General features: G+C 47.1%; 1 protein-coding gene across 5 annotated transcripts in view; it reads left to right on the forward strand.

Annotated features, from left to right (window-relative positions):
• si:dkey-34e4.1 (carboxyl-terminal PDZ ligand of neuronal nitric oxide synthase protein) overlaps nt 1–27,945 on the forward strand; it is a 136,017-nt gene that overhangs the window by 88,992 nt on the left and 19,080 nt on the right. For all 5 annotated transcript variants that reach the window (XM_055659786.1, XM_055659785.1, XM_055659784.1 and 2 more), the window contains 2 exons: nt 1,761–1,894; nt 15,620–15,784. In XM_055659786.1, the coding sequence (XP_055515761.1) occupies nt 1,761–1,894; nt 15,620–15,784 (299 nt within the window). The remainder of the gene's footprint in view (nt 1–1,760; nt 1,895–15,619; nt 15,785–27,945) is intronic.

Genomic DNA, 27,945 nt, shown 5'->3' on the forward strand with positions numbered 1-27,945 from the left:
CTAGCTTAGACGGGGCATGTTGGTCGGCTTGGACGAGTTGGGCTGAAGGACTGGTTATTTCACTGCTCTATGCGACCAACATGCACTATCTGAACCAGTCACATTTACCAGCGACAGCAGGTTGGGCCAAAGGACCGATGTCTGTGCTGAATTATTTTATAATTTAATTTAGTTTAGTTTGGCTTTTGGCCCACACCGACCAACGATCCCCGCACATTAACGCTGTACAACACACACTGGGGCACAAATTACAAAATGTGTATGAAGGAACTGCACATGCTGGTTTAAACCGAAGATAGACACGAAAAGCTATGGTAACACAGTGGGACTGGCAGCATCTCTGGAGCGAAGGAATGGGTAACGTTTCGAAGGTCTCGACCCAAAACGTCACCCTTTCCTTCTCTCCAGAGATGCTGCCCCCAGAGATGAGTTACTCCAGCTCATTGAGTCTATCTTAGGGACAATTTACATTTACACCAAGCCAATTAACCTACACACCTGTATGTCTTTGGAGTGTGGGAGGAAACTGGAGATCTCAGAGAAAACCCACACAGGTCGCGGGGAGAATGTACAAACCCCGTCCAGACAGCACCCGTAGTCGGGATTGAACCGGCGTGTCCAGTGTTGCAAGCGCTGTAAGGCAGCAACTCTACCGCTGCGCCACCGTGCCGCGCTAATGTTTACTAACATGTACCATCTAAACCAGTCATATTTGTCCGCATGGACGAGTTGGGCCGAAGGGCCTGTATGACCCTAAGGTCCACTCTATGACCTTAAGCTTGGTTAAGGAAAGTAGTACATGTACATTTGATGAGAGTCTCCGTAATCACATCAGGCAAAGGAAGAGGAAGCATTGTTGGTGTAAGATGAAGAGAGGTGGTGAGTGGTTTGCTGCAACATAAACCATTACCAGCAATGGCCTGTTTCTATGCCATAGATTTCTTGTCTTTCTAGTGCTGCTGGTTATAATGTATAAAATATTATAACTGCTTCTCAGCATTTTGGCTAAGATCAAGTGTAGCACCTGTTCCTAATGTCCGATACATCCCTTATCTAGGGTGGATAGCACCGTTTTAAAGGGATATCGGTCAAACGGGCTGCCAGAGGAGGCAGTTGAGGCAGGAACTATAAAAGCATTTAAAAGATATTTGAACCGGCACATGGATAGGAATAGGGTGGGTGGCAGAGTTGCCATCTCACAGAGCCAGAGACCCAGGTTTGATCCTGACGGCAGGTGCTGTCTGTATGGAGTCTGTACGTTCTCCCCATGACCTGCGTGGGTTTTCTCCGGGTGCTCCGGTTTCCTCCCACACTCCGAAGACGTACAGGTTGTGGGTTAATTGGCTTCAGTAAAAATTGTAAATTGTCCATAGTGTGTAGGATAGTGCTAGTGTACGGGGGTCGCTGGTCAACACGGACATGGTGGGCCGAAGGGCCTGTTTCTGCGCTGTATCTCTGAACTAAACTCAATAGTGTGGGCCAAATGTAGACATGTGCAAGAAACTTAGATGGGACCTTTTGGTCTAGATGGACGAATTGGGCCAAGGAACTGGTTTAGGGTACGGCAGGTGGGATTGGTGGGGAAGGGGTATCTTGGTCAGCATGTGCAAGTTGGGCCGAAGGGCCTGTTTCCATGCTGTATGACTATGACCTCATTCAGAGTTGCCCATTATAACTGAGAACGTACCCTGTGCTGTTTGTGAGGACCAGCAGCGTGAGCAGCATCTTCAGCACCAGTCTGCCTTGCTTTCTTTGAACAGGTCGTCAGCTGCCTGGAGCAGAGAGGAGCGGGAAAGTGGACAGAGACGTGGAACTCTACAGCACCAGAGAGTGTGACGGGACTGAGCCAGAAATGGATAAATCCACACAACCTCTCACAGAGAGGAATTATCAGGTGCTTTCACTTCATTCCAGCTTTAGAATATTTAGTTTCGTTTTTAATATCATTGTATTTTTATATAATTGTAGAAGCAAGGAACTGCAGATGCTGGTTTACAAAGAAAGACACAAGTGCCAGAGTAGCACAACGGGTCAGGCAGCATCTCTGGAGAGCATGGATAGGCAACGTTACGGATCTGGATGTTTAGGCTGATTCAACTTCAGTCTGAAGAAGGGTCTCGACCCGAAACGTTGCCCATTCCTTCTCTCCAGAGATGCTGCCTCGCCCGCTGAGTTACTCCAGCACTTTGTGTCTACCTTCGATTTAAACCAGCATCTGCATTTCCTTCTTACACTTCCAGACCAGAAATGTTGCCTGTCTATGTCACCTAGACATGCTGCCTGACCTGTTGTTACTCCAGTACTTTGAGTCTTTTTTGGAATGTAATTAGTGTTTTCAGTCACTAATGAATAATTGCCATTCTGAGTATTTTCCTTGCTTGCATACTGAATGTTACAGCTGGATGAATGTAGGAGACATCTGTTTGTCTATAAGACATGTTCTTTCTGGGCTGTTACAAAGTGCATGACAATACGTTGCCAGCCTGCATCAATCAGTATAGAAACCAGTGTGTAGGAAGGAACTGCAGATTCTGGTTTAAACCGAAGATAGACACAAAAAGCTGGAGTAACTCAGCGGGACAGGCAGCATCTCTGGAGAGAAGGAATGAGTGACGTTTCAGGTCGAGACCCTTCTTCAGACTGGTTAGGGATAGGGGAAAGGAGAGAAGAAGGGTGAAAATGAGATGCTAGTGAGACTTGGGTGGGGGAGGGATAGAGAGAGAAGGAATGTTGGGGCTACCTGAAGTGAGAGAAATCAATATTCATACCACTGGGCTGTGATGTATAATATGAGATGCTGTTCCTCCAATTTGCATTTAGCCTCACTCTGACAATGGATGAGATTGAGGACAGAAAGGTCTGTGACTAGGGGGAGGGGGGGAAGGGCGGAGCTGCGGGGTACCGAGAAGACACGAGTGAGGGCCTCATCTATGATGGGAGAGGGGAACCCCTGTTCTCTAAAGAATGAGGACATCTCGGATGTCCTGGTTTGGAAAGCCTCATCTTGCGCGCAGATGCGGCGTAGACGGAGGAATTGGGAGTAGGGGATAGAGTCTTTGCAGGAAGCAGGGTGGGAAGAAGTGTAGTCGTAGTTGTGGGAGTCAATGGGTTTGTAATAGACGTCAGTCAATAGTCTATTTCTTGTGATGGAGACGATGAGATCAAGAAACGGGGAGGGAGGTGTTGGAAATGGTCCAAATAAATTTGAACTGGGATGAAAATTAGTTGATGAAGTCAGTGAGTTCTGTATGGATGCAGGAGGTAGCACCGATGCAGTCATCAATGTAATGGAGATAGAGTTTGGGGATAGGGCCAGTGTACGCCTGGAACTGGGATTTTACTTCGGAGTCACGTGAGTGACTACGTGAAGAATCCCGCCAGGACGCATGCGTGTCATATCGCTACACGCATTGCAACGAGTCACAGCAGGGGGAATGACGTTCCCCTTAGTGGCAGAATTTGATAGCCGGGAACAGCAGGTAAGGAGACTCTGCGTTCCTTCCACTTACCTTACAGGTGGAGACATGGACCAGATCCACGAAGGCTGTGAAAAAGCTGGCGGGGGAGAACCGTGGAGTTGCAGGCAGCCAGCAGCAGCAGCCGACGGCACGCCAATCTCCCGTAACGGGAACAGCTGTGCCCGACTTCGCTCCCACACCGGCCACGGCCAGGCGGTAGAGCGAAGCAAAAAACTAACAGAGTCGTTGACTCCGATGAGTCCGACTCTGAATAGCCGCGAGCGGCCAGTGCCCGTGAGCATTGGAGCCGGTTGGAGTGGCTGCAGGAACTGGAGCAGCCGCGAGTGGCCAGTGCCCGAGAGCATTGGAGCCAGTTGGAGCGGCTGTTGGAGCAAATACTCCAAAGTGACAAGCTCCAGGAGATGGAGACTAGTCACAGTGAGCAGCTAGTAAGTGCTACAGCAGTACCTCTTGTAGGGCTGCACAGTGTTTCTCCCTCATCAGAGGGAAGTACAGGGGGTCAATTCTGGGCTGACCGTGAAGAGGGGTGCAGAACATACCCCTAGTGCACATGGGGCGCAAGAAAACCTATTGGATATGGTGTCCCAGATTATTCAACCCGACCAAACTGGCCAAAACCTGGAACCTAAAATAGCTGCAAGTATCGACTACTTGTCATTCAACCAGCTATAGGGACAGGCATTATTGGACACCACAGCAAGACACTTACCACCAGGGAACTGAAAAACACTGAATGTTCCCAGTGTCAACCAGTGTATTTGAAAACATGTCAGAGCCTCAATCAGAGCCAGGGACTTGAAACTACAGAAAGTTCTGAAAGTCCTAACAGCGGGAATTACGGTTTTCATATAACCATATAACAATTACAGCACGGAAACAGGCCATCTCGGCCCTACAAGTCCATGCCGAACAAATTTTTTTCCCCTTAGTCCCACCTGCCTGCACTCATACCATAACCCTCCATTCCCTTCTCATCCATATGCCTATCCAATTTATTTTTAAATGATACCAATGAACCTGCCTCCACCACTTCCACTGGGAGCTCATTCCTCACCGCCACCACTCTCTGCGTAAAGAAGTTCCCCCTCATATTACCCCTAAACTTCTGTCCCTTAATTCTGAAGTCATGTCCTCTTGTTTGAATCTTCCCTATTCTCAAAGGGAAAAGCTTGTCCACATCAACTCTGTCTATCCCTCTCATCATTTTAAAGACCTCTATCAGGTCCCCCCTTAAACCTTCTGCGCTCCAGAGAATAAAGACCTAACTTATTCAACCTATCTCTGTAACTTAGTTGTTGAAACCCAGGCAACATTCTAGTAAATCTCCTCTGTACTCTCTCTATTTTGTTGACATCCTTCCTATAATTGGGCGACCAAAATTGTACACCATACTCCAGATTTGGTCTCACCAATGCCTTGTACAATTTTAACATTACATCCCAGCTTCTATACTCAATGCTCTGATTTATAAAGGCTAGCATACCAAAAAGCTTTCTTTACCACCCTATCTATTTTCACCCGCACAATAAACAAAAAAGACATGACACAAGATCACCAGGATGCACTGGCTTTATTTTGCAACTACCAATACGAGTAAACAGCATTGGGAACAAGTGCCATCCAACGGGCTTTAGACCCTAATTTTCAGGCCTATGCAAACCTGGAACCTCCAAACCACCAATATTACTATTTGGAGGCAACTTATCAAAACAGGTAAAAGAACTTGACGAAGAGGGTAAAACCCTGGGGCTCATTAAAGCAACGTCTAAAAATTACTTCGGCCAGGAAAAAGCACCCCAGTCGGCCAAGACAAACTGGTGAAAGCTCAAAGGCCAGGAACACCGAACATCAGTCTTTTTAGGCCATGGCCCAGACCGGCCTTCCTGGGGAATGCGCTAACCCTCAACACCGACCCAACTACAGATCCAGACACCGGCGCCTCAACGTCCACGGAGGATGCCGAAAAAGTAACAAACCTACCAATAGTAACCATGGAGGTAGGTGGGTGATTACAATTCTATCTGGATGCATGGAATAAATTAACTACCGACATTTATATTTTCAGAAGTATAGGGTTATACCACAGAATTTATACAAAAACATAATCCTCCAGACCAGCATGTACCAAACCGAATGTTCATGCTTACAGGCAAAGAAAAATCGAAAGCGCATGCTGAACTACAGTGGCCATATAAAAAAGGAGTAATGGAGGAAACCCAACATGAATCACAGGAATTCGAGTCCAAAATCTTTATCGTAAATAAGATGGTGGTTGCCGCATCATCATAGATTTGACTAATTTGAATACTTTCGTACCATATATTCATTACTAGATGGAAACCTTTGTTACTGCTAAGAAATTGATTTCCTAGGTTACTACATGGCAAGCATCATTTTAAAAGATGCTTACTATACAGTACCCATTAGAGGTGACCACAGATGTTATTTAACACAATGGATCATCTGGGGTTTACCCTTAACTCAGTTCACATGTCAGTGACTTTGCCGAAAGAAAAGGTTACAACCTTCATGGAGGCTTGCAGCAAAATCATTGACATCACAAAACCATCCATCAGACTGGTAGCAAGAATAATTGGCATTATAGTGGCTGCGTTTCCAGCCACACAAATCGGACCTTTACATTATCAAAAATTACAGAGGGCTAAAATACGAGCACTCAAAAATTATGGTGGTCATTTTGACAGACCAATGAAGCTACCAACAGAGGCCATAATGGAACTAAAATGGTGGAAAGATAACATTAGGCATTGTTCCAATCCAAAATTTATCAGCTACCCGTCTATGGAACTACAAACTGATGCCAGTGCACTTGGATGGGGTGCTACCAATTCCATCTCCAGCTGTGGGGGAGATGGAATGCACAGGAGGCATCATTATTACAAACACTGCATAAACTACCTGGGAATGTTAAGTGCCATCCATGGCCTTAAGTCATGTTGTTCTGGGTTATATCACCAGCATGTTAGACTACAAATTGACAACACCACCGTGGTAGCATATATCACCCATATGGGTGGAAACAAATCGACATTATGTGACAATCTGGCCAACACAATTTGGCAATAGTGTATCCAGAGAGAGATATTTGGATATCAGCTACCTACTTACCAGGTAAACTAAATTTAGTGGCAGACAACAGGTCACGCAAATTCAATGAAAACACTGAATGGATGTTGGATAAAAATGTATTTGCTGAAATTACAGCACGGTATGGAACACCAGATATCGACCTATTCGCATCCAGGCTCACACCAGCTATCGAATTATGTTCATGGGAACCAGAACCTGGGGCAGTGGCAACAGATGCATTTTCGCTGCATTGGGGGATTGTTTATTTATGCATTCCCTCCTTTCTGCCTCATCAGTCGGGTATTTAGGAATATACAGCAAGACTCCGCGTCTGGTATTTTGATAGTACCCGATTGGCCTACTCAACCATGGGTCCCGGTGATACTCGACATGGTATTAGAACCATGCATCACCATCCATCATAGACCTAATTTACTGGTTCATCCCGCAACAAGGGGAAGTTACCCATGTCATAATTATATAAACCTATTAATTTGTAGAGTTTGAAAGCACCTCTACTACACCTGGGACTGACGGACCGAACAGTGGATATTATTTCAGCGGGTCACAGACAGTCCACCAAAAAAATCAGTACTTGGTGTCATCAAGAAATGGGAAGTACTGTCACAACAATAAACATCACCCACAGATCTATGAACATCCCGTCTGTTCTGGAATTCCAGGCAAGCCTCCATTACGATGAGAGGCTCAGTCATCGTGCCATCAACTGCGCCAGAAGTGCTCTGTCAACATTCCTGTGGCAAGGAACAGAGCGGCATTCTGTTGGGACACACCTTGGTAACCAAACTCATGAGGGGCATTTTTAATGTTAATCCCCAAGAACCAGGCACTCCCAAATATGGGATGTGAGCATTGTACTGACCATGTTAAGAAACTGGTCTCCAGCTACAGCTCTGTCCCTACAGAAACTGACTATGAAAACAGTCATGCTGATGGCCTTGGTCACGGCACAAAGGGTCCAGTCACTACAGAAACTAAGGCTGGGCAACATGACTATTTCATCTGGAAATTTAACTTTTCACATCAATGAATTAGTCAAACAGAACTGACAGGGGTCAGCAGGCCTAAAAACAGAATTCAGGGCATACCCGATAGATGATCGTCTCTGTATTGTAACACACTTACTATTATATATGGAGTACACTAAGATCATCAGAGGGAAAGAATTGTCACTTTTAATCAGCTACAAACAGCCACTCAAAACAGTGACGGTCCACACCATCTCTAGATGGCTAAAACAGGTCCTAATAAAGGCTGGAGTAGACACTAGCATTTTAAAATCTCACTCCACCAGGGCTGCAGCTACATCGGCAGCTATGAAGTTGGATGTTCCTATGGACCAAATCCTCAAGACAGCAGGATGGTCAACGGAGAAAACGTTCCAACAATTTTATAACAAACCAGTCATTGAACCTGGAACATTTGCAGAAACAATTTTAAGTTCTGTAATATAATTTACCCCATAAATAGGGGCTATAATTTGGTGTTAATATATTTATCATTGGGTTTTCAATGTCGTATTGATGTCTAATGATGTTAACACTATTCTCCCCATAATCAAGGCAGATGTGATGCATGGACTCGTTTCCACGGCATGAAATCACAGAGCTTTAAAATCTTCACGTAGTCACTCACGTGACTCCGAAGTAAAATAGTAAGATTAAACGAGAACTTATCAGTTTGAAGTTTGATCGTTATTTTATGAGGAGTAACATTGAGGGATTACGTGCCCTCCGCTCCCACTCTTGATCTTATACTCCACTGGTATCTCTTCTCTAATCTTACTATGTTTAGTCATTACAGTTATCTGTGATTTCACACCGCTGCTTTGAAGAATGACACGCATGCGTCCGGGCGGGGTTCTTCACGTAATCCCTCAACGTTACTCCTCATAAAATAACGATCAAACTTGAAACTGGTAAGTTCTCGTTTAATCTAACTATTGTTCAACGTACCCTACAAAGAGGCAGGCATAGCTGGGGCCCATGTGGGTGCTCATAGCTATACCTTGGACTTGGAAGTGGGAGGAGTCAAAGGAGAAGTTGTTGAGGGTGAGGGCAAGCTCCGCTAGGAGGAGTAGAGTGTTAGTGGGGAGAAATTGGATGGTTCTTTGGTCGAGGAATAAACGGAGGGTGGACAGGATGGAGTCCAGGTACGTGGAAATAATTTATGGATTTTGAGAAGAAGGGAGAGGGGCTGACAAAAAACCAGCCCACCACCCGTGGAGTCCACTCCTGCCTTCTCTCCATAACCCCTAACACCCACACTAATCAAGAATTTATCAATCTCAGCGGAGTAACTCAGCGGGTCAGGAAGTCCCTCTGGAGATCGACACAAAAAGCTTGAGTAACTCAGCGGGACAGGGAGCATCTCTGGAGAGAAGGAATGAGTGACGTTTCGGGTTGAGACCCTTCTTCAGACTGGGGGGCCTCTCTGGAGCCTATGCATGTTCTCCAGGGAGCCTGCTTGACTTGTTACTTTAGCACTTTGTGGGTTTTTTTGTAAACCAGCACTTGCAGTACTTTGTGTCGGCCCTTTTAATTATAAATCGATCTTGTGACATGCTCTCACTATCCCTGTTAATGCTGCCTTTATCATTTATATCTCATATCTCACCTTGTGAAAGGTCATTGAAATGAAATGTTATTTTTCATTCTGTGCCTGTACGACAGGTTGACAACATTCTTTGCTATCAATGCAATCTTTCAATGCTCTCAAAGACCGAATAATTGTTAATGACATGGAACGCATTATCAGTTTGTGTGGGAAGGAATACGGACGGCAGCTGCTGGTTTAAACCAAACGTAGACACAAAAAGCTCGAGTAACTCAGCGGATCAGGCAGAACCCCGCTGGAGAGAAGGAATAGGTGACGTTTCGGGTCGAGACTCTTCTTCTGACTGAGAGTCAGGGGAAAGGGAAAGGAGAGATGTAGGCGGTGATGTAGAGAGATATAGAACAAATGAATGAAAGATATGCCAAAAAGTAACAATGATAAAGGAGCCAGGCTATTGTTCGCTGTGGGTGAGGTGAAAACCAGTCACAGACAGTGAAACTCAACACGACGACTTTGAAACTAGTAAAACGACTTGGGTGGGGGAGGGACGGAGAGAGAGGGGATGCAAGGGTTACTTGAAGTTAGAAAAATCAATATTGTACTGCTGGGCTGTAAGCTGCCCCAGTGAAATATGAGGTGCTGTTCCCATCAGTTCAGCAGTAACAGCGCCACTGTGGATGTGTAATAGTGAGTAGTATTTCCATCCATGTTCCCATACAGGAAGTTCAGCTGTAAACAGTTGTTTTCCAAAGAGTCTACCAGTTATAGAAAATCAGGCTGCAGAAACAATGATGTCAATGGTCCAGGGCTGGCAAATCTCAGCAGCAAAATAACAAATCGCAGGATATTTGAAGGTCAATGTCAGTGTGCAGTTTCCACTGGGACCTCGTGGGTTTCCACTAGATGCTCCAGTTTCCTCCCACATTTGCACGGCACAGTGGTGCAGCAGTAGAGTTGCTGCCTAATATGCCCCTGTCCCACTTAGGAAACCTGAACGGAAACCTCTGGAGACTTTGCGTCCCACCCAAGGTTTCCGTGCGGTTGCCGGAGGTTGCAGGTAGTGGAAGCAGGTAGGGAGACTGACAAAAACCTCCAGGAAACGCACGGAAACCTTGGGTGGGGCGCAAAGTCTCCAGAGGTTTCGGTTCAAGTTTCCGAAGTGGGACAGGGGCATTACAGCGCCAGACACTACGGGTGCTTGTCTGTGTGGGTTTTGTCCGGGTGCTCTGGTTTCCTGCCACAGTCCAAAGGCGTTTAGGTTTTGTAGGTTTATTGGCTTGGTATAAATGTAAAAATTGTCCCTGGTGGGTGTCGGATAGTGTTAATGTGCGAGGATCGCTGGTCGGTGCGGACTCGATGGGCCGAAGTTTTATCAAGTACTTTGAGAATCACCTCTAAAGAATATTTGTCACACCCCGGTCATTCCTCCTCCTCCCTGCTCCCATCCAACAGAAAGCACAGAGGCTTGAAAGCGCACACCACCAGACTGAGGAACAGCTTCTGCTACTGTCGAGTGGCCTGTTTCCAGGATGTGTGGCACTATGAAACTTGGCTATGCAAGGAATGGAGGGATATGGATTATGTGCAGGCAGATAAGGGTTGGTTTTGGCATCATTTAGTACAGGAACAGGCCATTCGGCCCACAGTGTCTGTGCTGTACTCGATGCTCTCTGTAGTTCTGTGCAGGGACATGGGGATGAGGTTAGAGGAAGGTTTGGCATGGTTGGATGGGTGGTTTAGAGATACAGTTGCAAAGGCAGGTGAATGGATGGTCCCAATCCCAGAAACTCCTGAGCCCCTCTCTGACTAGAGTTGACTGTTCGGCTGTAGTCGAAACATATAAAATTCCTAAGGGATTGGACAGGCTAGGTGCAGGAAAATTGTTCCAGATGTTGGGAGAGTCCAGAACCAGGGGTCACAGTTTAGGTATAAGGGGAAGGCCATTGAGGACCAAGATGAGGAAAAACTTTTTCACCCAGAGAGTTGTGAATCTGTGGAATCCTCTGCCTCAGAAGGCATTGGAGGCCAATTCACTGGATGTATTCAAGAGATAGTTAGATAGAGCTCTTAGGGCTAACGGAATCAAGGGTTATGGGGAGAAAGCAGGAACAGGGTACTGATTTTGGATGATCAGCCATATTGAATGGCAGTGCTGGCTCGAAGGGCCGAATGGCCTACTCCTGCACCTAATTTCTATGTTTCTATGGAGTTCATCTCGGAAGCACCGGCAGAGACCCAGTCAGATGGGCACAGGGATGAGCCAAGTGTGAGGGGTGATTGTGTCGGTACCCTAGGGGACAAGTCTCATCACGTCTCATTGTTCCTGCTCCCTAAGTACTCCCCACTCATCAGACGGGTTAAACCAACTGTGAGGACAGTTAAAGTCTGGTCAGAGGAAGCGGACTTCACACTTCAGCAGTGTTTTGGAAACTCTGACTGGAAGGCGTTTGCAGCCCAGGCCACCCTTGACTCTCACACGGACATTGATTCCTACACATCCTCTGTTCTGGACTTTATAAACTCCACCATCAATAGTGTCACCTCCCTCAAACAGGTGACCATATACCCGAATCAGAAGCCATGGATGAACAGCGAGGTCAGGCTACTGCTGAAAGCACGGGACACCGCTTTCAGGTCAGGCGATGCTCGAGCCTACAGTTCATCCAGGGCTAACCTGAAGAGGGGCATCAGGAAGGCCAAGCACTGCCATAAGCTCAGGATTGAGGAGCACTTCAACAACAACTCCGACCCCCGACGCATGTGGCAAGGCATCCAGGCCATCACGGACTACAGACCCTCCAACATCACCCCCACATCCAGCGACGCCTCCTTCCTTGAGGAGCTTAATCACTTCTATGGCCGCTTCGACAGGGACAATCTAGAGACAGCCATCAAGGCTGTGCTACCTGCCGATCACCAACCCCTCACACTCACCCCCTACGACGTATACGAGGCACTGAGTAGGACTAATGCACGTAAAGCTGCTGGCCCTGACGGCATCCCCGGGCACGTGCTCAGGGCCTGTGCTGCGCAGCTGACAGACGTCTGGACTGACATCTTCAACCTGTCACTTGCCCAAGCAGTTGTCCCCACTTGCCTTAAAACCACCTCCATCGTGCCAGTGCCAAAACACTCCACTACGGCAAGCCTCAACGACTTCCGCCCAGTTGCACTTACCCCCATCATCACCAAGTGCTTCGAGAGGCTGGTCCTGGCACACCTCAAAAGCTGCCTACCCCCCACACTGGATCCCTATCAGTTTGCCTACCGCAAGAACAGGAGTACGGAGGATGCCATCTCAACGGCACTTCACTCTGCCCTCTCCCACCTCGACAACAGAGACAATTATGTAAGAATGCTGTTCATCGATTACAGCTCAGCATTCAACACCATTATACCATCAAAACTGATCACCAAACTGGGTAACCTGGGCATCGACCCCTCCCTCTGCAACTGGATACTGGACTTTCTAACCAACAGACCCCAGTCTGTGAGGTTAGACAAGCACACCTCTTCAACCCTCCCCCTGAAAACCGGCGTTCCTCATGGCTGTGTGCTGAGCCCCCTCCTCTACTCCCTCTTCACCTACGACTGCACACCTGTACATGGTACTAACCCCATCATCAAGTATGCAGTTGATACAACGGTGATTGGCCTCATCAGCAACAACGATAAGTTGGCCTACAGGGAGGAGGTCCAGCACTTAGCAGCATGGTGCGCTGACAACAACCTGGCCCTTAACTCCAAGAAGACCAAGGAGCTCATTGTAGACTTCAAGAAGTCCAGAGGCGGCACGCACACCCCCATCCACATTAACGGGACGGAGGTGGAACGTGTTTCTAGCTTCAGGTTCCTGGGAGTCAACATCTCCGATGACCTCTCTTGGACCCACAATACCTCAACTCTGATCAAGAAGGCTCACCAGCATCTCTTCTTCCTGAGGAGACTGAAGAAGGTCCATCTGTCTCCTCAGATCCTGGTGAACTTCTACCGCTGCACCATCGAGAGCATCCTTACCAACTGCATCACAGTATGGTATGGCAACTGCTCTGTCTCCGACGGAAGGCATTGCAGAGGGTGGTGAAAATTGCCCAACACATCACCGGTTCTTCGCTCCCCTCCATTGAGTCTGTCCAAAGCAAGCGCTGTCTGCGGAGGGCGCTCAGCATCGCCAAGGACTGCTCTCACTCCAACCATGGACTGTTTACCCTCCTACCATCCGAGAGGCGCTACAGGTCTCTCCGTTGCCGAACCAGCAGGTCGAGGAACAGCTTCTTCCCGGCGGCTGTCACTCTACTCAACAACGTACCTCAGTGACTGCCAATCACCACCCCCCCCCGGACACTTGTTATTATTTATTCAAATCATTTGCTATGTCGCTCTTCCAGGGAGATGCTAAATGCATTTTGTTGTCTCTGTACTGTACACTAACAATGACAATTAAAATTGAATCTGAATCTGAATCTGAAGTACCATATGGTACCAACAAGTTGGGCTGGACGGCCTGTTTCTGTGCTGTATGATTCTATGAACTTGTGGTTTGGTCTGAATGTAGAGATGGCATTGGAGCTGTGCTGAGCCATGTAATGGGTGCATAGAGAGTGGGGCAGTGGTTCAGGCGCTTGGTGATGTGTACTTGATGTGACCATTATACTGAGAGGGAGAGAGGGTGATTAGCTGGGCGGGTGGACGGACTTTCAACCAGCGTTGTAGCTGGTGTGGCAGGTGGGCAAGGAGCAGGGCAGGCTGTGTTAGCACACACTCATTACTGAGCGATTAGCTTGCTGTGTCCTGTCTTCAATCGATACTGGCTGAGCCGTTTGTTATTGTAATGGTTTCCCTGACAGTTAGTTGGAGCATTAATAGTCCAGCAGATTTGCAGGGGGAATTAGTGGGCATTTTTCCGATCCCCCCCCCCACAAATGCATCTGTGCAGTGAAGTTATTTTTGCATATATTACACATGCGGGCACCGCCATGTTTTGGCGCCATTGTCCGAAGTCCAATCAGCCTGTGCGCTCGATGTACTGGAGCAGTTCCCGCGAACCGACGTCCCTCCCCTCCCCTCTTCGCCATCCTCCTCCCCACTCCTCCCCACTCCTCCCCTCTCCTCTCCTCCCCTCCTCTCTCCTCCCCACTCCTCGCCCAGCCATCGTTTTTTTTTAAACCAAAAATTATTTATTGGTGGCGCAGTGGTAGAGTTGCTGCCTTACAGCGCCAGAGACCCGGGTTCGATCCTGACTACGGGTGCTGTCTGCACGGAGTTTGTACGTTCTCCCCGTGGCCGCGTGGGTTTTCTCCGAGATCTTCATTTTCCTCCCACACCCCAAAGACGTACAGATTTGTAGGTTAATTGGCTTGGTGTGATTGTAAATTGTCCCTAGTGTGCGTAGGATAGTGTTAGCGTGGGGGGTTCGCTGGTCGGCGCAGACTCGGTGCCGAAAGGCCTGTTTCCATGCTGTATCTCTAAACTAAACTAAACTAAATTTCAAGTAACTATATCACGATCCTTGTTAAGGATACATCTTTCTGTCCCGGGGGAGCCTCCTGCAGCCGACCTTGAAGGCGCTGGAGACATCACCCCGATTCGCCCACCTACCGGCCCTTGCTCCTCGCGTCCGACTTCTCTCTGCCAGTTACCCTGTCTGCTGAGCCTTTTTGGCTGGTTCCCGGTCCCGCCGACTGTGCGCCTTTGGGCGAGGTGCCGCCGACTAGTGTAGTGGGACATGTTGGCCGGTGTGGGTGAGTTGGGCCGAAGGGCCCGTTTGCCGCACCCTCCTTTGACCGGCTGAGTTTCTCCAGTTCTTTGCTCAAGATTCCAGCATCTGCGGTTCCTTGTGGCTCCATTCTTGATTTGTTTTTTAAAAAGGACACAAAGAGCTGGAGTAACTCAGCGGGTCGGGCAGCGTCTCTGGAGAGCGTGGATAAGTGATGTTTTGGGTCGGGATCCTACTTGAGTCTGAAGAAGTTCTCCAGAGATGCTGTCTGACCTGCTGAGTTGAGAAGGACGAAGGGGACCTCACTAAAACGTATTAAATAGTGAAAGGCCTGGATAGAGTGGCTGTGGAGAGGATGTTTCCACTAGTGGTAGAGTCCAGGACCAGAGGCCACAGCCTCAGAATATCAGGACAAACCTTTAGACAAGATATGAGGAGGAAATTCTTTAGTCAGACGGTGGTGAATCTGTGGAATAATGGATATTTTTAAGGTGGAGATAGGCGATTCTTGATTGGTACAGGTGTCAGGGGTTATGGGGAGAAGGCAGGAAACTGGGGTTTGGAGGGAGAGATAGATCAGCCATGATTAAACTCGATAGGCTGAATGGCTGAATTCTGATCCCATAACTTATGAAGTTATGAGTTACTGCAGTATTTAGTGTATATTTTGGTGGTGTATTGTTGTGTGTACGTATGTACGGTGAGATTACGGTCCTTGTGCTGGTGTTGTTGACTTTGTTGTCCTCTCCGTCTCCAGGACTCCAGGGACGGGACTCCGTTTGGGCCTTCGCCGCCGCCACTGTCGCCCTCTGCTGGCAGCCCCTGCTCGTCGCTCACCCCGCTTGCCTCCCACCACCAGCTCCAGCTGCTCCAAGCCCAGCTCTGCCAGCAGCAGCAGCAGACACAGGTCGTCATGGCGCAGGTAGGCCCGTCGCCCTCGTGTAGTTTAGTTGCGAGACACGGCGTGGAAACAGGCCCTTCGGCCCACCAAGTCCATGCAACCAGCAATCCCCATACATTAGTTCCATCCAGCGATCACCCATACACTGGTACCCATTCAACCATTGATCCGGCTGGAACGGCAGCAGTAGTTTTGCTGCCTCACAGTGCCAGAGACCCGGGTTCGATCCTGACTACGGGTGCTGTCTGTACAGAGTCTGTACTTTCTCCCCGTGACCGGCGTGGGTTTTCTCCGGTTTCCTCCCACATTCCAAAGACGTACAGGTTTTTAGGTTAATTGGCTTCTGTACTATTTGTAAATTGTCCCTTGTGAGTAGGATAGTGTTAGCGTACGGGGTTACACTAGTCGGAGCGGACTCACTGCCCTGAATGGCCTGTTTCCACGCAGTTTCTCTAAAACTAAATCTGAAAACAAAAACGAATTCTATCCTACACACTAGGGCTAATTCACAAGCCAATTAAACTACAAACCTGTGTGTCTTTGGAGTGTGGGAGGAAACCGGAGCACCCGGAGAAAACCCATGCGGTCACAGAGAGAATGAGCAAACTCTACATAGACAGCATCAGGATTGATCCCGGGTCTCTGTTGCTGTAAGGCAGCAGCTCTACCGCTGCACCACCGGGCTACCCAGGCCTCGTGCCTGCCTTTGCTCGGGGCTGCATGCCAATCCCTTACAGGGGTATAGCAGCCCTCCTACTGAAACCATTTGTTTGTTCATTGGAAATGCAGTTAACTTACACTCTACATGAACATGCCAATACATCTCTCATGCCCTTGGCCTGATCCCGTAAAGACATAAGAATGATCCTAAAATGAGCGAGTTACAAAAAGAAATGGAAAGAGTTTGGCCTGTGGGCAAGGCCCCATTCTTAGCCTGATAGTAGGGAAGCATCGCACGGGTTCTCACTCAGCAAGATTCATATTGTCTTTGTTGGTAGAATTTGAGTACGTTGAGTTATGAGAGGTTTACAAAAGCATTGTGTGTTGGGCAAACCATACAAAGCACTTTAGCTATTAGTTATGGGCGGCATGGTGTGTGTGACGGACTGGGCCACATCCACAACTCTGCAATTTCTTGCGGTCTTGGGCAGAGCTGTATCCAAACCAAGCTGTGATGCAGCCTGACAGTGTTTTTTTATGGTGCTTCTGTAGAGGCTTGGGAGTTATTGGAGACAGGCAGACTTTCCTCAATCTCCTGAGGAAGCAGAGCTGTTGGGGTCTTCTTGGCTGTCACTTCAATGCGGTGCTGGTCCTTAGCGCAGACACCCCAGCATGAAATGCGACCTGCTCCTGGCCTCTCAGCTTCTTAGTTTAGGTTTAGTTTAGTTCAGAGATACAGCACGGAAACAGGCCCTTCGGCCCACTGAGTCTGCACTGACCAGCGATCCCCACAAGCCAACACTATCCAACACACTAGGGCCCATTTACAATGTTTACCCAATTACAGAAAAATGAAATGAAATGATTCAATTTATTGTCATTGTCAGTGTACAGTACAGAGACAACGAGAAGCTGATTAACCTATAAATCTGTACCCCTTTGGGGTGTGGGAGGAAACCGAAGATCTTGGAGCAAACACACGTGGTCACGGGGAGAACGTTCAAACTCAGTACAGGCAGCACCCGTACTCAGGATCGAACCTGGGTCTCCGGCGCTGTAAGGCAGCAACTCTACCGTTGCATCACCGTGCCGCCCTCTTGTTCGTAGGTCTGGCCTACGATTAAACTGTAAGGCACAGACGAAGGCTGTGGTCTTGCATGGCTGCAGCACAGTGTTGTCATGTTGCGTGTCCCTTAACTGCTGTTGAAGAGCAACTGGACTTTCCCCTGGGTACTATACCATACGATACGATATATCTTTATTTATCCCAGGAGGGAAATTGATCTGCCAACAGTCATAAAACACAAGACATGAAACATGAAATTAAAGTGACGAGTGGAAAGGATTGTGGATGTGCAAAGATTTGGGATATGCAAAGATTGGGGGTGGGAGGGGAGTCTCAGTCTACCCCATGACAGAAGGGGGAGGAGTTGTACAGTTTGATAGCCACAGGGAAGAAGGATCTCCTCTGGTGTTCTGTGCTGCATCTTGGTGGAACCAGTCTGTTGCTGAAGGTGCTCCTCAGGTTGACCAGTGTGTCATGGAGTGGGTGAGCTGTATTGTCCAGGATGCTCCACAGCTTGCTCTTTGGGACATTGTGCGAACAAATGTTGTTAGTACTAAAGCTGACAATGCTGTGTGCTGCTGGATAATAAGAGGAATAAATCAATACGCATCTTGTTTGTGGCGCTGTGCTTTTCAACCAGTGCTGATTCAGGATAAGCTGCGTCCCTGGTCCTGCCTCTAGGGGCAATTTAGAAGCCAATTAACCTACAAACCCTTCGGGATGTGGGAGGAAAACGGAGCACCCGGAGAATACACACGCAGGTCACGGGGAGAACATACAAACTCCATACAGATAGCACCCATAGTCAGGATCGAACCCGGGTCTGTGGCGCTGTTAGGCAGTTGCTCTACCGCTGTGCCACCTTGTTCTTGTATGGCAGCTGTTATAAATGTGTGGTTAGTCTCGACCCGAAACGTCACCTATTCCTTCTCTCCATAGATGCTGCCTCACCTGCTGAGTTTCTCCAGCATTTTTGTCTACCTTCGATTTTTCCAGCATCTACAGTTCTTTCCTAAACAGTTAGTTTAGTTTAGTCAGTGAACGCTTTGTTGCGTTTTGTTGCGTGATAACAGTTTAGTCAGTGAACGCTTTGTTGCATTTTGTTGCGTGATAACCAGTCAGCAGAAAGACAATACATGATTACAGTCGATCCATTTACAGTCTTCTTCCTCATGTCCGGCCATCTTCTATATCACGTCTTTCCGGTCAGTCAGTGACGGTCAGGGTCGGTCGTTGCAGAATTGGCTACTTCAGTCAGGGTGTGACTTGTCCTTGACTATGCTGATGGCCTTGCCGCGGCAGAGTGAGGTATAAATGGAATCAATAGAAGGGAGGTTAGTTTTTTGTGATGGTCTGGGCTGCGTCCACAATTCACTGCAATATCTTGCGGTCTTGGATGGAGCTGTTCCCAAACCAAGCTGTGATGCATCCCGATAAAATGCTTTGCCTGGTGCATCCGCAGAGGTTGGTGAGAGTTGTAGGGGGCATGCTGAACTTCCTAAGCCTTCGAAGCAAGTAGAGGCGTTGGTGTGTTTTCTGGGCCTCCTGGCCTAGGCTTCGCTCCTGCTACCTGTCTCTGCCACATCTCACACTCTGGGGAAAGCACACTGACTCCAAAGTCAAGCAAGGGAGATTTTGTCTACTTTTACCTCAACCCACGCGGCTAACCGGAGCATCCGGAGGCAGTTACCTACATGGCAGAGCTGCCCAAAGTGTCACCTACGACCTGAGCCTCAAAATAAAAGGACGAACCTTCAGAAAGGAGATGGGGAGGAATTTATTTAGTCAGAGGGTAGTGAATCCGTGACAATCATTGCCACAGACCAAGGCAAGTCAAGGGACAAGTCAATGGTCATTTTTAAGGCAGAGATTGACAGATTCTAGATTAGGAAGGGTATCAGGAGTTACGGGGAGAAGGTAGGAGAATGGGGTTGAGAGGGAGAGATAGATTAGCCATGATTGAATGGTGGAGTAGACTCGATGGGCTGAATGGCATAGATCTGCTGCGATGACTTATGAATCTAACTCTAGAGACACATGAAACATCAGATGCTGGAATCTTGAGCAAAACACAAAGTGCTGGAGGAACTCAGCGGGCCAGACAGCATCTGGGGAAGTAGTGAATAGGTGATGTATTGGGTCGCACTGCGGTTTGAGATTTAAGGTTTAGCTATAGCAGGAAAGAACATGCAAATTTCAAAGAGACAGCAGCCCTGCTCAGAATTGAACCCGGGTCTCTGGCATAGTGAGGTAGCAGTTCTACCGCTGCACCACTGTACCACCCTACTGAAGAAATATTCGACACAAAGTGCTGGTGTAACGAAACGTCACCTATCCATTTTTTGCAAACTGCTGCCTGTCCTGCTGCATTCCTCAAGCAGTTTGTGTCTTTTTTTTGTAAAGCCGCCTCTGCAGTTCCTTCTACATGATGAAATATTTGCCTGCCCATTCCCTCCACAGATGCTGCCTGACCCGCTGAGTTCCTCCAGCACTTTGTGTTTTTCTCTATACTGAACTTTTTAGTTTAGTTTAGAGGTACACCACAGAGACAGTCCCTTCGGCCCATCGAATCCACACTGATTAGCGATCCGCGTATATACTAGCACTATCCTCCACACACTAGGGACAATTTACAATTGTACCAAGCCAATTAATCTACAAACCTGTACGTCTTTGGAGTGTGGGAGGAAACGAGATCCCGGAGAAAACCCACGCAGGTTACAGGAGAAGGAACATACAAACTCTGTACAGACAGCATTTGTATTCAGGGTCTCTGGCGCTGTAAGGCAGCATCTCGACCGCTGCGCCATCATGCCTCAACTGTACCTGCAGATTATCCACCTCATCTTCTTATCGAGTCCACACAGAGGTGAACACAGAGCTGAACACAGTTCTCAGCGTCTGCATACAATGGTGTCTGTCTTGTCGCCTCTTGTGCGTGGTGGTGGACAGATTGGTGGAAACAGGGCCGCGACGTGAACGCTCTTTGCCCCTCATGAACCCACCTCTTTGAGTAAGTCAGTGATAGAGAATTCCATTCTCACCGCTTTCTAGAGAAATAAATTGCATCTGCATTTCAGATAGAATTGGGTCGTGAACATCCTATATTTATGGTCCCTAGTTGTGACTTTTACAGTGGAAATATTTTTGTCAAACCCTTTCATCAGTTTAGGTTGCTCAGTACCTTCCAATTTCCTGACAAGAATAGCTCCAGCCAGATCCTCTGTTCCAGATTGTTATTATCACTCAATTATTTTACCAACCCTATAAATCTTTTTTACACTGTTGGAATTGGCTGTGTTATCTTTATTGTAGTTTAGATTAAAAATACAGCGCAGAAACAGGTGACCAGCGATCCCCGCACACTAACACTATCCCACACACACTAGGGAGAACTTACACTTATACCAAAGCCAATTAACCTACAAACCTGTACGTCTTTGGAGTGTGAGAGAAAACCGGAGAAAGCCCCCGCAGTCACAGGGAGAAGGTACAAACTCCCTGTACGGACAGCACCCGTAGTCGGGATTGAACCCGAGTCTCTGGCGCGTTAAGGCAGCAACTCTACCGCTGCGCCACCGTCTTTGAGGAAAAGAGGAGGGTGAACTTTTCTCCAGTGTGGTTTAGTCAAGGTTAGAGACACATGCAATATGACTTTGCTGCTTCTGAATTCTATTCCTGTACAAATAAATGGCAGCGATCAGCTTGACTAGCTGTACCTCTGTTAATCTGCCTCATCACATTTAGTAACTCATGTACCTGCACCCCAGGACCTCTCTGTTCCTCTACACCAATTTAGACCTGTTATCACAGCAGCACATCAGCATTAATTCAACGTTTACAGTCCCTGTTCTGCAGGTTTATTGATCTTTTTCAGCCCTGCCTCAGATTTATTACGGCTCGCACCAGTGTGATTGTATCTCCGAGTTTCCAAATAGGGCTTTCAGTTCTCAGGCCCTGGTCATTTGTGTTCCTCGTTAATACAAATTGACCGTGCTGATGGAACAAGGACAGGGGAGGGTTGTGGGGGAGGGGGGGGGGGGGGGAGGGGGGGGAGAGAAAACACGAGGAACTGCAGATGCTGGAACCTTGAGTAAAACACAAAGTTCTGGAGTAACCCAGTAGGTCATGAAACAATTGTGGAGGATTGCTGACGTTTTGGGTTGGGACCTTCCTTCAGATGGTTTGCTTGACAATGCTTCTTCATTAGACATTGCAAAGCATGTTGTGGTCTTGTCTTGGTTAAACTAACGATCTGACAGCCATGGCCAAGGTAGTGTGTTGGAGTAAAACAGGAAGAAGGGTCTGAAGAAGGGTCCCGACATGAAACGTCACCCATTCCTTCTGTTCTCCAGAGATGCCGCCTGTCCCGCTGAGTTACTCTGGAATTTTGTGTCTATCTTCGGTGTAAACCAGCAGCTGCAGTTCCTTCCTAAACAGGGAGAGTGCTGAGTTGAGACCACGTTTGCATTTGAAATCCACTAGACTGTGTAGGAGTAAACTGAATAGACAATAGACAATAGGTGCAGGAGTAGGCCATTCAGCCCTTCGAGCCAGCACCGTCATTCAATGTGATCATGGCTGATCATCCCCAATCAGTACCCCGTTCCTGCCTTCTCCCCATATCCCCTGACTCCGCTATTTTTAAGAGCCCTATCTAGCTCTCTCTTGAAAGCATCCAGAGAACCGGCCTCCACCGCCCTCTGAGGCAGAGAATTCCACAGAATGGGTAGCACAGTGGCGCAGTCAGTAAGCTGCCGCCTCACAGTGCCAGAGACCCGGGTTCAATCCTGACCTCGGGTGCTGTCTGTGTGGAGTTTGCACGTTCTCCCAGTGACCACGTGGGTTTCCTCCGGGTGCTCCGGTTTCCTCCCACATCCCAAAGACGTGCGAATATGTCGTTTAAATGGCCCTCTGTCAATTGCCTCCTACTGCTAAGGAGTGGATGAAAAAAGTGGGATAACATAGAACTAGTGTGAATGGGTGATCGATGGTCAAAATGGAGACGGGTGGGCTGAAGGGCCTGTTTCCATGCTATACTTTAAAATAAAATCCATATGCATCTTGGATATATTCAGAAGATAGACTCAGCAGGTCAGGCAGTTCCCAATTGGAAAGCTCATATTCGCCTTATATGAACTTGGTAGACCATTGGGTGCTTTGTCTGACAGATGCAGTCTGAATATTGCAGAGTATTCAGATTTGAGATGCAAGGAATGCTTTTGTTCATCCTAGTTCATTGATGTATACATGCTGGACAGCAAATCTGTGCTTTCTGGTGGACTGTAATATGGGTGGATGGGATACAAGGAGGATGTGGATGAAAGGAACATTGCTTCTGATGCAGTCGACTTCGGCAAAGTGTGAACTCTCTGATAGTCTGCTCTTAAACACAGTCCTGACTCTGAGCATTACTTGTGGTGACTAATTCTTACCACATTCCAGTGGGGTGCTGCAATGGGACTTGGCATTAATGGAGGCAATTACCTGCCAACAGAAAGCTTGCAGCAGAGCAGAGAATTAGTCACCAGAAGTATTGCTTATTGGTAGGACATTGTTTCAAAGCTCTGCGTCCATTTGACCTCATCCCATGCCAATGCAAGCACTCTAGTGATGCAGAAGATATACACAAAATGCTGGAGTAACTCAGCGGGACAGGCAGCATCTCTGGAGAGAAGGAATGGGTGACGTTTCACGTCAGGACCCTCCTTCAGACTGATTGTAGCAGGGGACAGAAACCTAAAAGAGAGGTGGGGGCAGGACAAAGCCAGGCAAGTGATAGGGGGATACAGGTGAGGGGGAGTCTGATTATCAGATGGGTGGACAAAAGCCAGAGATAACGAGGCACTACGTGTGAGATAAGGAGATAAGAATAGAAGATGCACTAGTTATAAGGCCAGAGGGAGGAAGGGAATGGGAAGGAATGAGAATGAGAGAAATGGGCGCACATCAAGGTGTGGCACAGGGAAGATGAGGGTGAAAGGTGGGAAGATGTTGTAGATTAGTTACCTAAAGTTGGAGAACTCAATGTTCACACTTTTGAGTTGTAAGCGTAATATGAGATGCTGTTCCTCCAGTTTGTCTGTGGCCTCACTCTGGCAATGGAGGAGGCCCAGGACAGAAAGGCCGGTGTGGGAATGGAAATCGGAGTTAAAGTTGTTAGCAACCGGGGGATCCAGTCGGCCTTGGCGGACCCAGCACAAGTGTTTGCTGAAATGTTCGCTGAGTCTAGCTTGGTCTCGCCAGGTTTATTGAGTCTGGCTACTACAGTTCACCCTTCTGTTATGCAACCATTTGAGATCTGGCTTTGGATTTAATGTGGAGAAAATGTAAAGAGGATCAATACTGGGCCCAGACGCTATATTTCTGCAGGAGGTGCATTGGCACTGTAGGTCCACTGGGTGGCGCTGCAAGCTGATCACGGCTGTATCCCGGTGGATATCCTCAGACTCTCAGAGTGTCAGATCCTGGATGAACTGCCAGGGATATCCTTAACCATAGGTAGCAATGTTACAAAATTTTGAGATTTAAAAAATCAAGTCTGTAATTTATCCCATCAGATAAAGCATAAAAATAAGTTTAATTTGACACCTAATGTACTTTCATATCTCAAGTATTTAAAAAGTTATGGCCATTTTCATACTCGGAAATTAGCATCTTGTTTCCTATTGATTTTCTATGGACATAACAAAAAAGCTGTGAGCGAGGACAGTTAAAAGCCCATAACCTTCTTAAAAATTAAGAGAACTGAATGAAATTTTCAGTTATCATAGATTGAAGCATTCTGAAACAAATATAAATCAATCTTACTTGGATGACCTGAAATTAAAGCATATAATTAGTTAGTTACCCACTTGGAGCTAATTTCAAACTTCAATTACTAGATCTAAACATCTATTTCTTAATAAATGATTAACATTTTTAAATAGCCTAAGTGTCTAAATAATATTCACAAATAATTCACAATAAAACATGATTTTTAAATCTCATTTACATTAATTTATAGGCCAAATGGAAGGAATTTAGTGTTCAATTGCTGTAAATTAAAGTAAATTTAAATCAGCTTTCTAGTGGGTTCCTGTGAACGCGCTGGTTTAGAACGTTCACATTGCGCTAGATTTGTACCCTCAAATGCCCAGAAAAATACTGCGGGATATAATGGGCCCAAAATGAGCTACTCGCAACATTAAACTTTGTATAAAGGGATCTTAAGAAGCCCTTTTTAATGTAAAAATAAACAGCCTACCTTCTGTTGTCTGCTGTATGAGACCCTGCCGGTTGCCGGTGGTCGGGGGTTTAGAGGTTAATTTTTAACCTACTATAACAATTATATAAAGCCTTTAAAACTAAAAATAGCTAAAGCGACAGAATCTTCCAGCGATTTTCCGTTAATAATTAACTAGGCTGAACATCCTCGATTTGAACAGCCTAGTGAAAAATCGCGTTTTAAACCCGCCCCCCTCTAAACAGCGCCAAAATCGCGCACACGGGCTGGGACAGATTTTCAGCTACGCTTCAGGTAGGCTTTGCAACATACCTACCATAGGGTTTGCCAACTGTCCCGTATTAGCCGGGACATCCCGTATATTGGGGCTAAATTGGTTTGTCCCATACGGGACCGCCCTTGTCTCGTATTTGACTGCTACTGCTCGGGTCGAGGGGACTGTCGGGTCAGAGCTCCGCCTCCAGCCCAACCTCACCTGTCCCAACATAGTGCAGCCCATGGAGTTCAGCAGCAGCAGCGCCTCGCCCGTGGCCCCGTCGGTCGGCAGCCCGGCCAGTTGTCCAACCTTCGGACCTTCGCTTACTGCCAACACCACCACCACCCCTCCTTCTCATGGCCGATCATCGGTTCATGAGTTGGATGGGGCGCCGGACTTTGCGCGCGACGTCGCACACGGGCCAAAACTACTCAGCTGACCCGCCGGCTGATCTTTGTGTGCTGTCCAGCACCCGGGCCAACTCATCATTCACCCATCCACGGCCGAGTCGGTCAACGCATTGCCGTCGGGGAATTTGTCCCATTATTTTGACCTTTTGTCACTTATTTGAGAGTGAGAAAGTTGGCAACCCTAGTGACCCACCTGGGGAACGGCACACAACTGTTGCTCCCTTCTGTCTGCTGCTCCCCCAATGAAATGAGCTGCACTTCAATAGTTATCTGTGAAAGTGAACAATATCATCATATCTAAATGATTTGACCATGTCCAGTGGCCCAGATGTACAGCTGAACACTGGTAACTTGCTGATCAGCTTCTGCTCATTTCTCAGTAACTCACTCGCTTCCCCTTGACTGTGACTTCGACTGAGCTGTAGACATTCGACAATAATTTGCATTTATATAGTGCCTTCAGCAAAGTTTAATATCTTGGGCTGCTTTCATGAGAGCGTTATTAAATCTCATATAACATATAATACTCTTCAATGCTCTGACTAATGAAGGCCAATGTGCCGAAAGTCTTCTTGACCACCCTATGGACCTGTGACCTGTGATGGATCGACTGGGCTTGTATTCAGTGGAATTTAGGATGAGAGGGCATCTTATAGAAACATATACAATTCTTGTTATAAATACAAGTCTGAAGAAGGGTTTCGGCCCGAAACGTTGCCTATTTCCTTCGCTCCATAGATGCTGCTGCACCCGCTGAGTTTCTCCAGCACTTTTGTCTACCTACAATTCTTAAGGGATTGGACAGGCTAGATGCAGGAAAAATTTTCCCAATGTTGAGGGAGTCCAGAACCAGGGGTCACACAGTTTAAGAATAAGGGGTTGACCATTTAGGACTGAGATGTGGAGGAAATATTTCAGCCAGAGAGTTGTGAATCTGTGGAATTCTCTGCCACAGTGGAGACCAATTCACTGGATGTTTTAAAGAGAGACTGAGATATAGCTCTTAGGGCTAACAGAATCAAGGGGTATGGGGGGAAAGCAGGAACATGGTACTGATTTTGGATGATCAACCATGATCATATTGAATGGCCTACACCTGCACCTATTTTCTGTTTCTACATGACGCCTCTTGCAGGGAACTATGTACCTGCACTTCTAGATCCCTCTGCTCTACAACACGCCCCAGGGCCCTATCATTCATTGTGAAGGATGAGAGGGGATCTTATAGAAACATATAAAATGTCCTGGTTTGAGTTCCCAAAATGCAACATCTCACACTTCTCTGTATTAAATTCCATCAACCATTTCCATCAACCATTCCTCAGCCCACCTGGCTAACCGATCAAGATCCTGCTGCAATCTTTCACAACCATCTTCACTATCTACAATTCCACCCACTTAAGTGTGATCTGTCAAGCCTCGTATGTTCTTATCCAAAATATTGATATAGATGACAAACAGTAACGGGCCCAGTACCGAACCTTGAGGCACACCACCTTCAGTGTGAAAAGCAGCCTTCCACCATAGAAACATAGAAACATAGAAAATAGGTGCAGGAGTAGGCCATTCGGCCCTTCGAGCCTGCACCGCCATTCAATATGATCATGGCTGATCATCCAACTCAGTATCCTGTTCCTGCCTTCTCTCCATACCCCCTTGATCCCTTTAGCCACAAGGGCCACATCTAACTCCCTCTTAAATATATCCAATGAACTGGCCTCAACTACCTTCTGCGGCAGAGAATTCCAGAGATTCACCACTCTCTGTGTGAAAAAAGTTTTCCTCATCTCGGTCCTAAAAGATTTCCCCCTTATCCTTAAACTATGACCCCTTGTTCTGGAACAAGGGGTCACCATCACCCTCTGCTTCCTTTCATGAAGCCAATTTTCCATTTAGTCAGCTATCTCTCCTTGGATCCCATGGGATCCAACCTTCCAGAGCAGCCTACCACATGGAACCTTGTCAAATATCTTGTTGAAATCCATATGTACGTCTACAACTCTGCCCTCATCAATCACATTGGTCATATTTTTGAGGGTGGTGAATCTGTGGAATTCTTTGCCACAGAAGGCTGTGGAGGCCAAGTCAATGGATATTTTTAAAGCGGGTATGGTCAGATTCTTAATTTGTGTGGGTGTCAAGGGTGAGAGTGCGAGTTAGATCAGTCATGGTTAAAGGCGGAGTAGACTTTATGGGCCGAATGGCCTATTCCTGTTCCTATCACTTACGAACCTAACTGTTATATTCCGGACAGCAGAATGAAGAACAACTTACACGCAGGTTGCTTGGATCATGAGAGAGAGATTTATTACCCAGCATTCCCTGCTTATATTGAACACCAGCTCATTAACATACACATGAATATGTATGAATACATTACACTGCTCTCCTTTTTTTAAGTATTAAATCTAAGTACTCAGTTACAATTTTGTTGTTGTGATACTTGATTCAAACCAGTATTTATGAAATGTTAAATGATAAACAAAATATATTTATTTTTTTACATATCTACATATTTTTGTTTTACTTGTGCAGTGAGTTATTTGACTTACAAACCTAACCTGA

This window comes from Leucoraja erinacea, chromosome 31 (assembly GCF_028641065.1).
Source record: "Leucoraja erinacea ecotype New England chromosome 31, Leri_hhj_1, whole genome shotgun sequence".
Classification (NCBI taxonomy): domain Eukaryota; kingdom Metazoa; phylum Chordata; class Chondrichthyes; order Rajiformes; family Rajidae; genus Leucoraja; species Leucoraja erinaceus.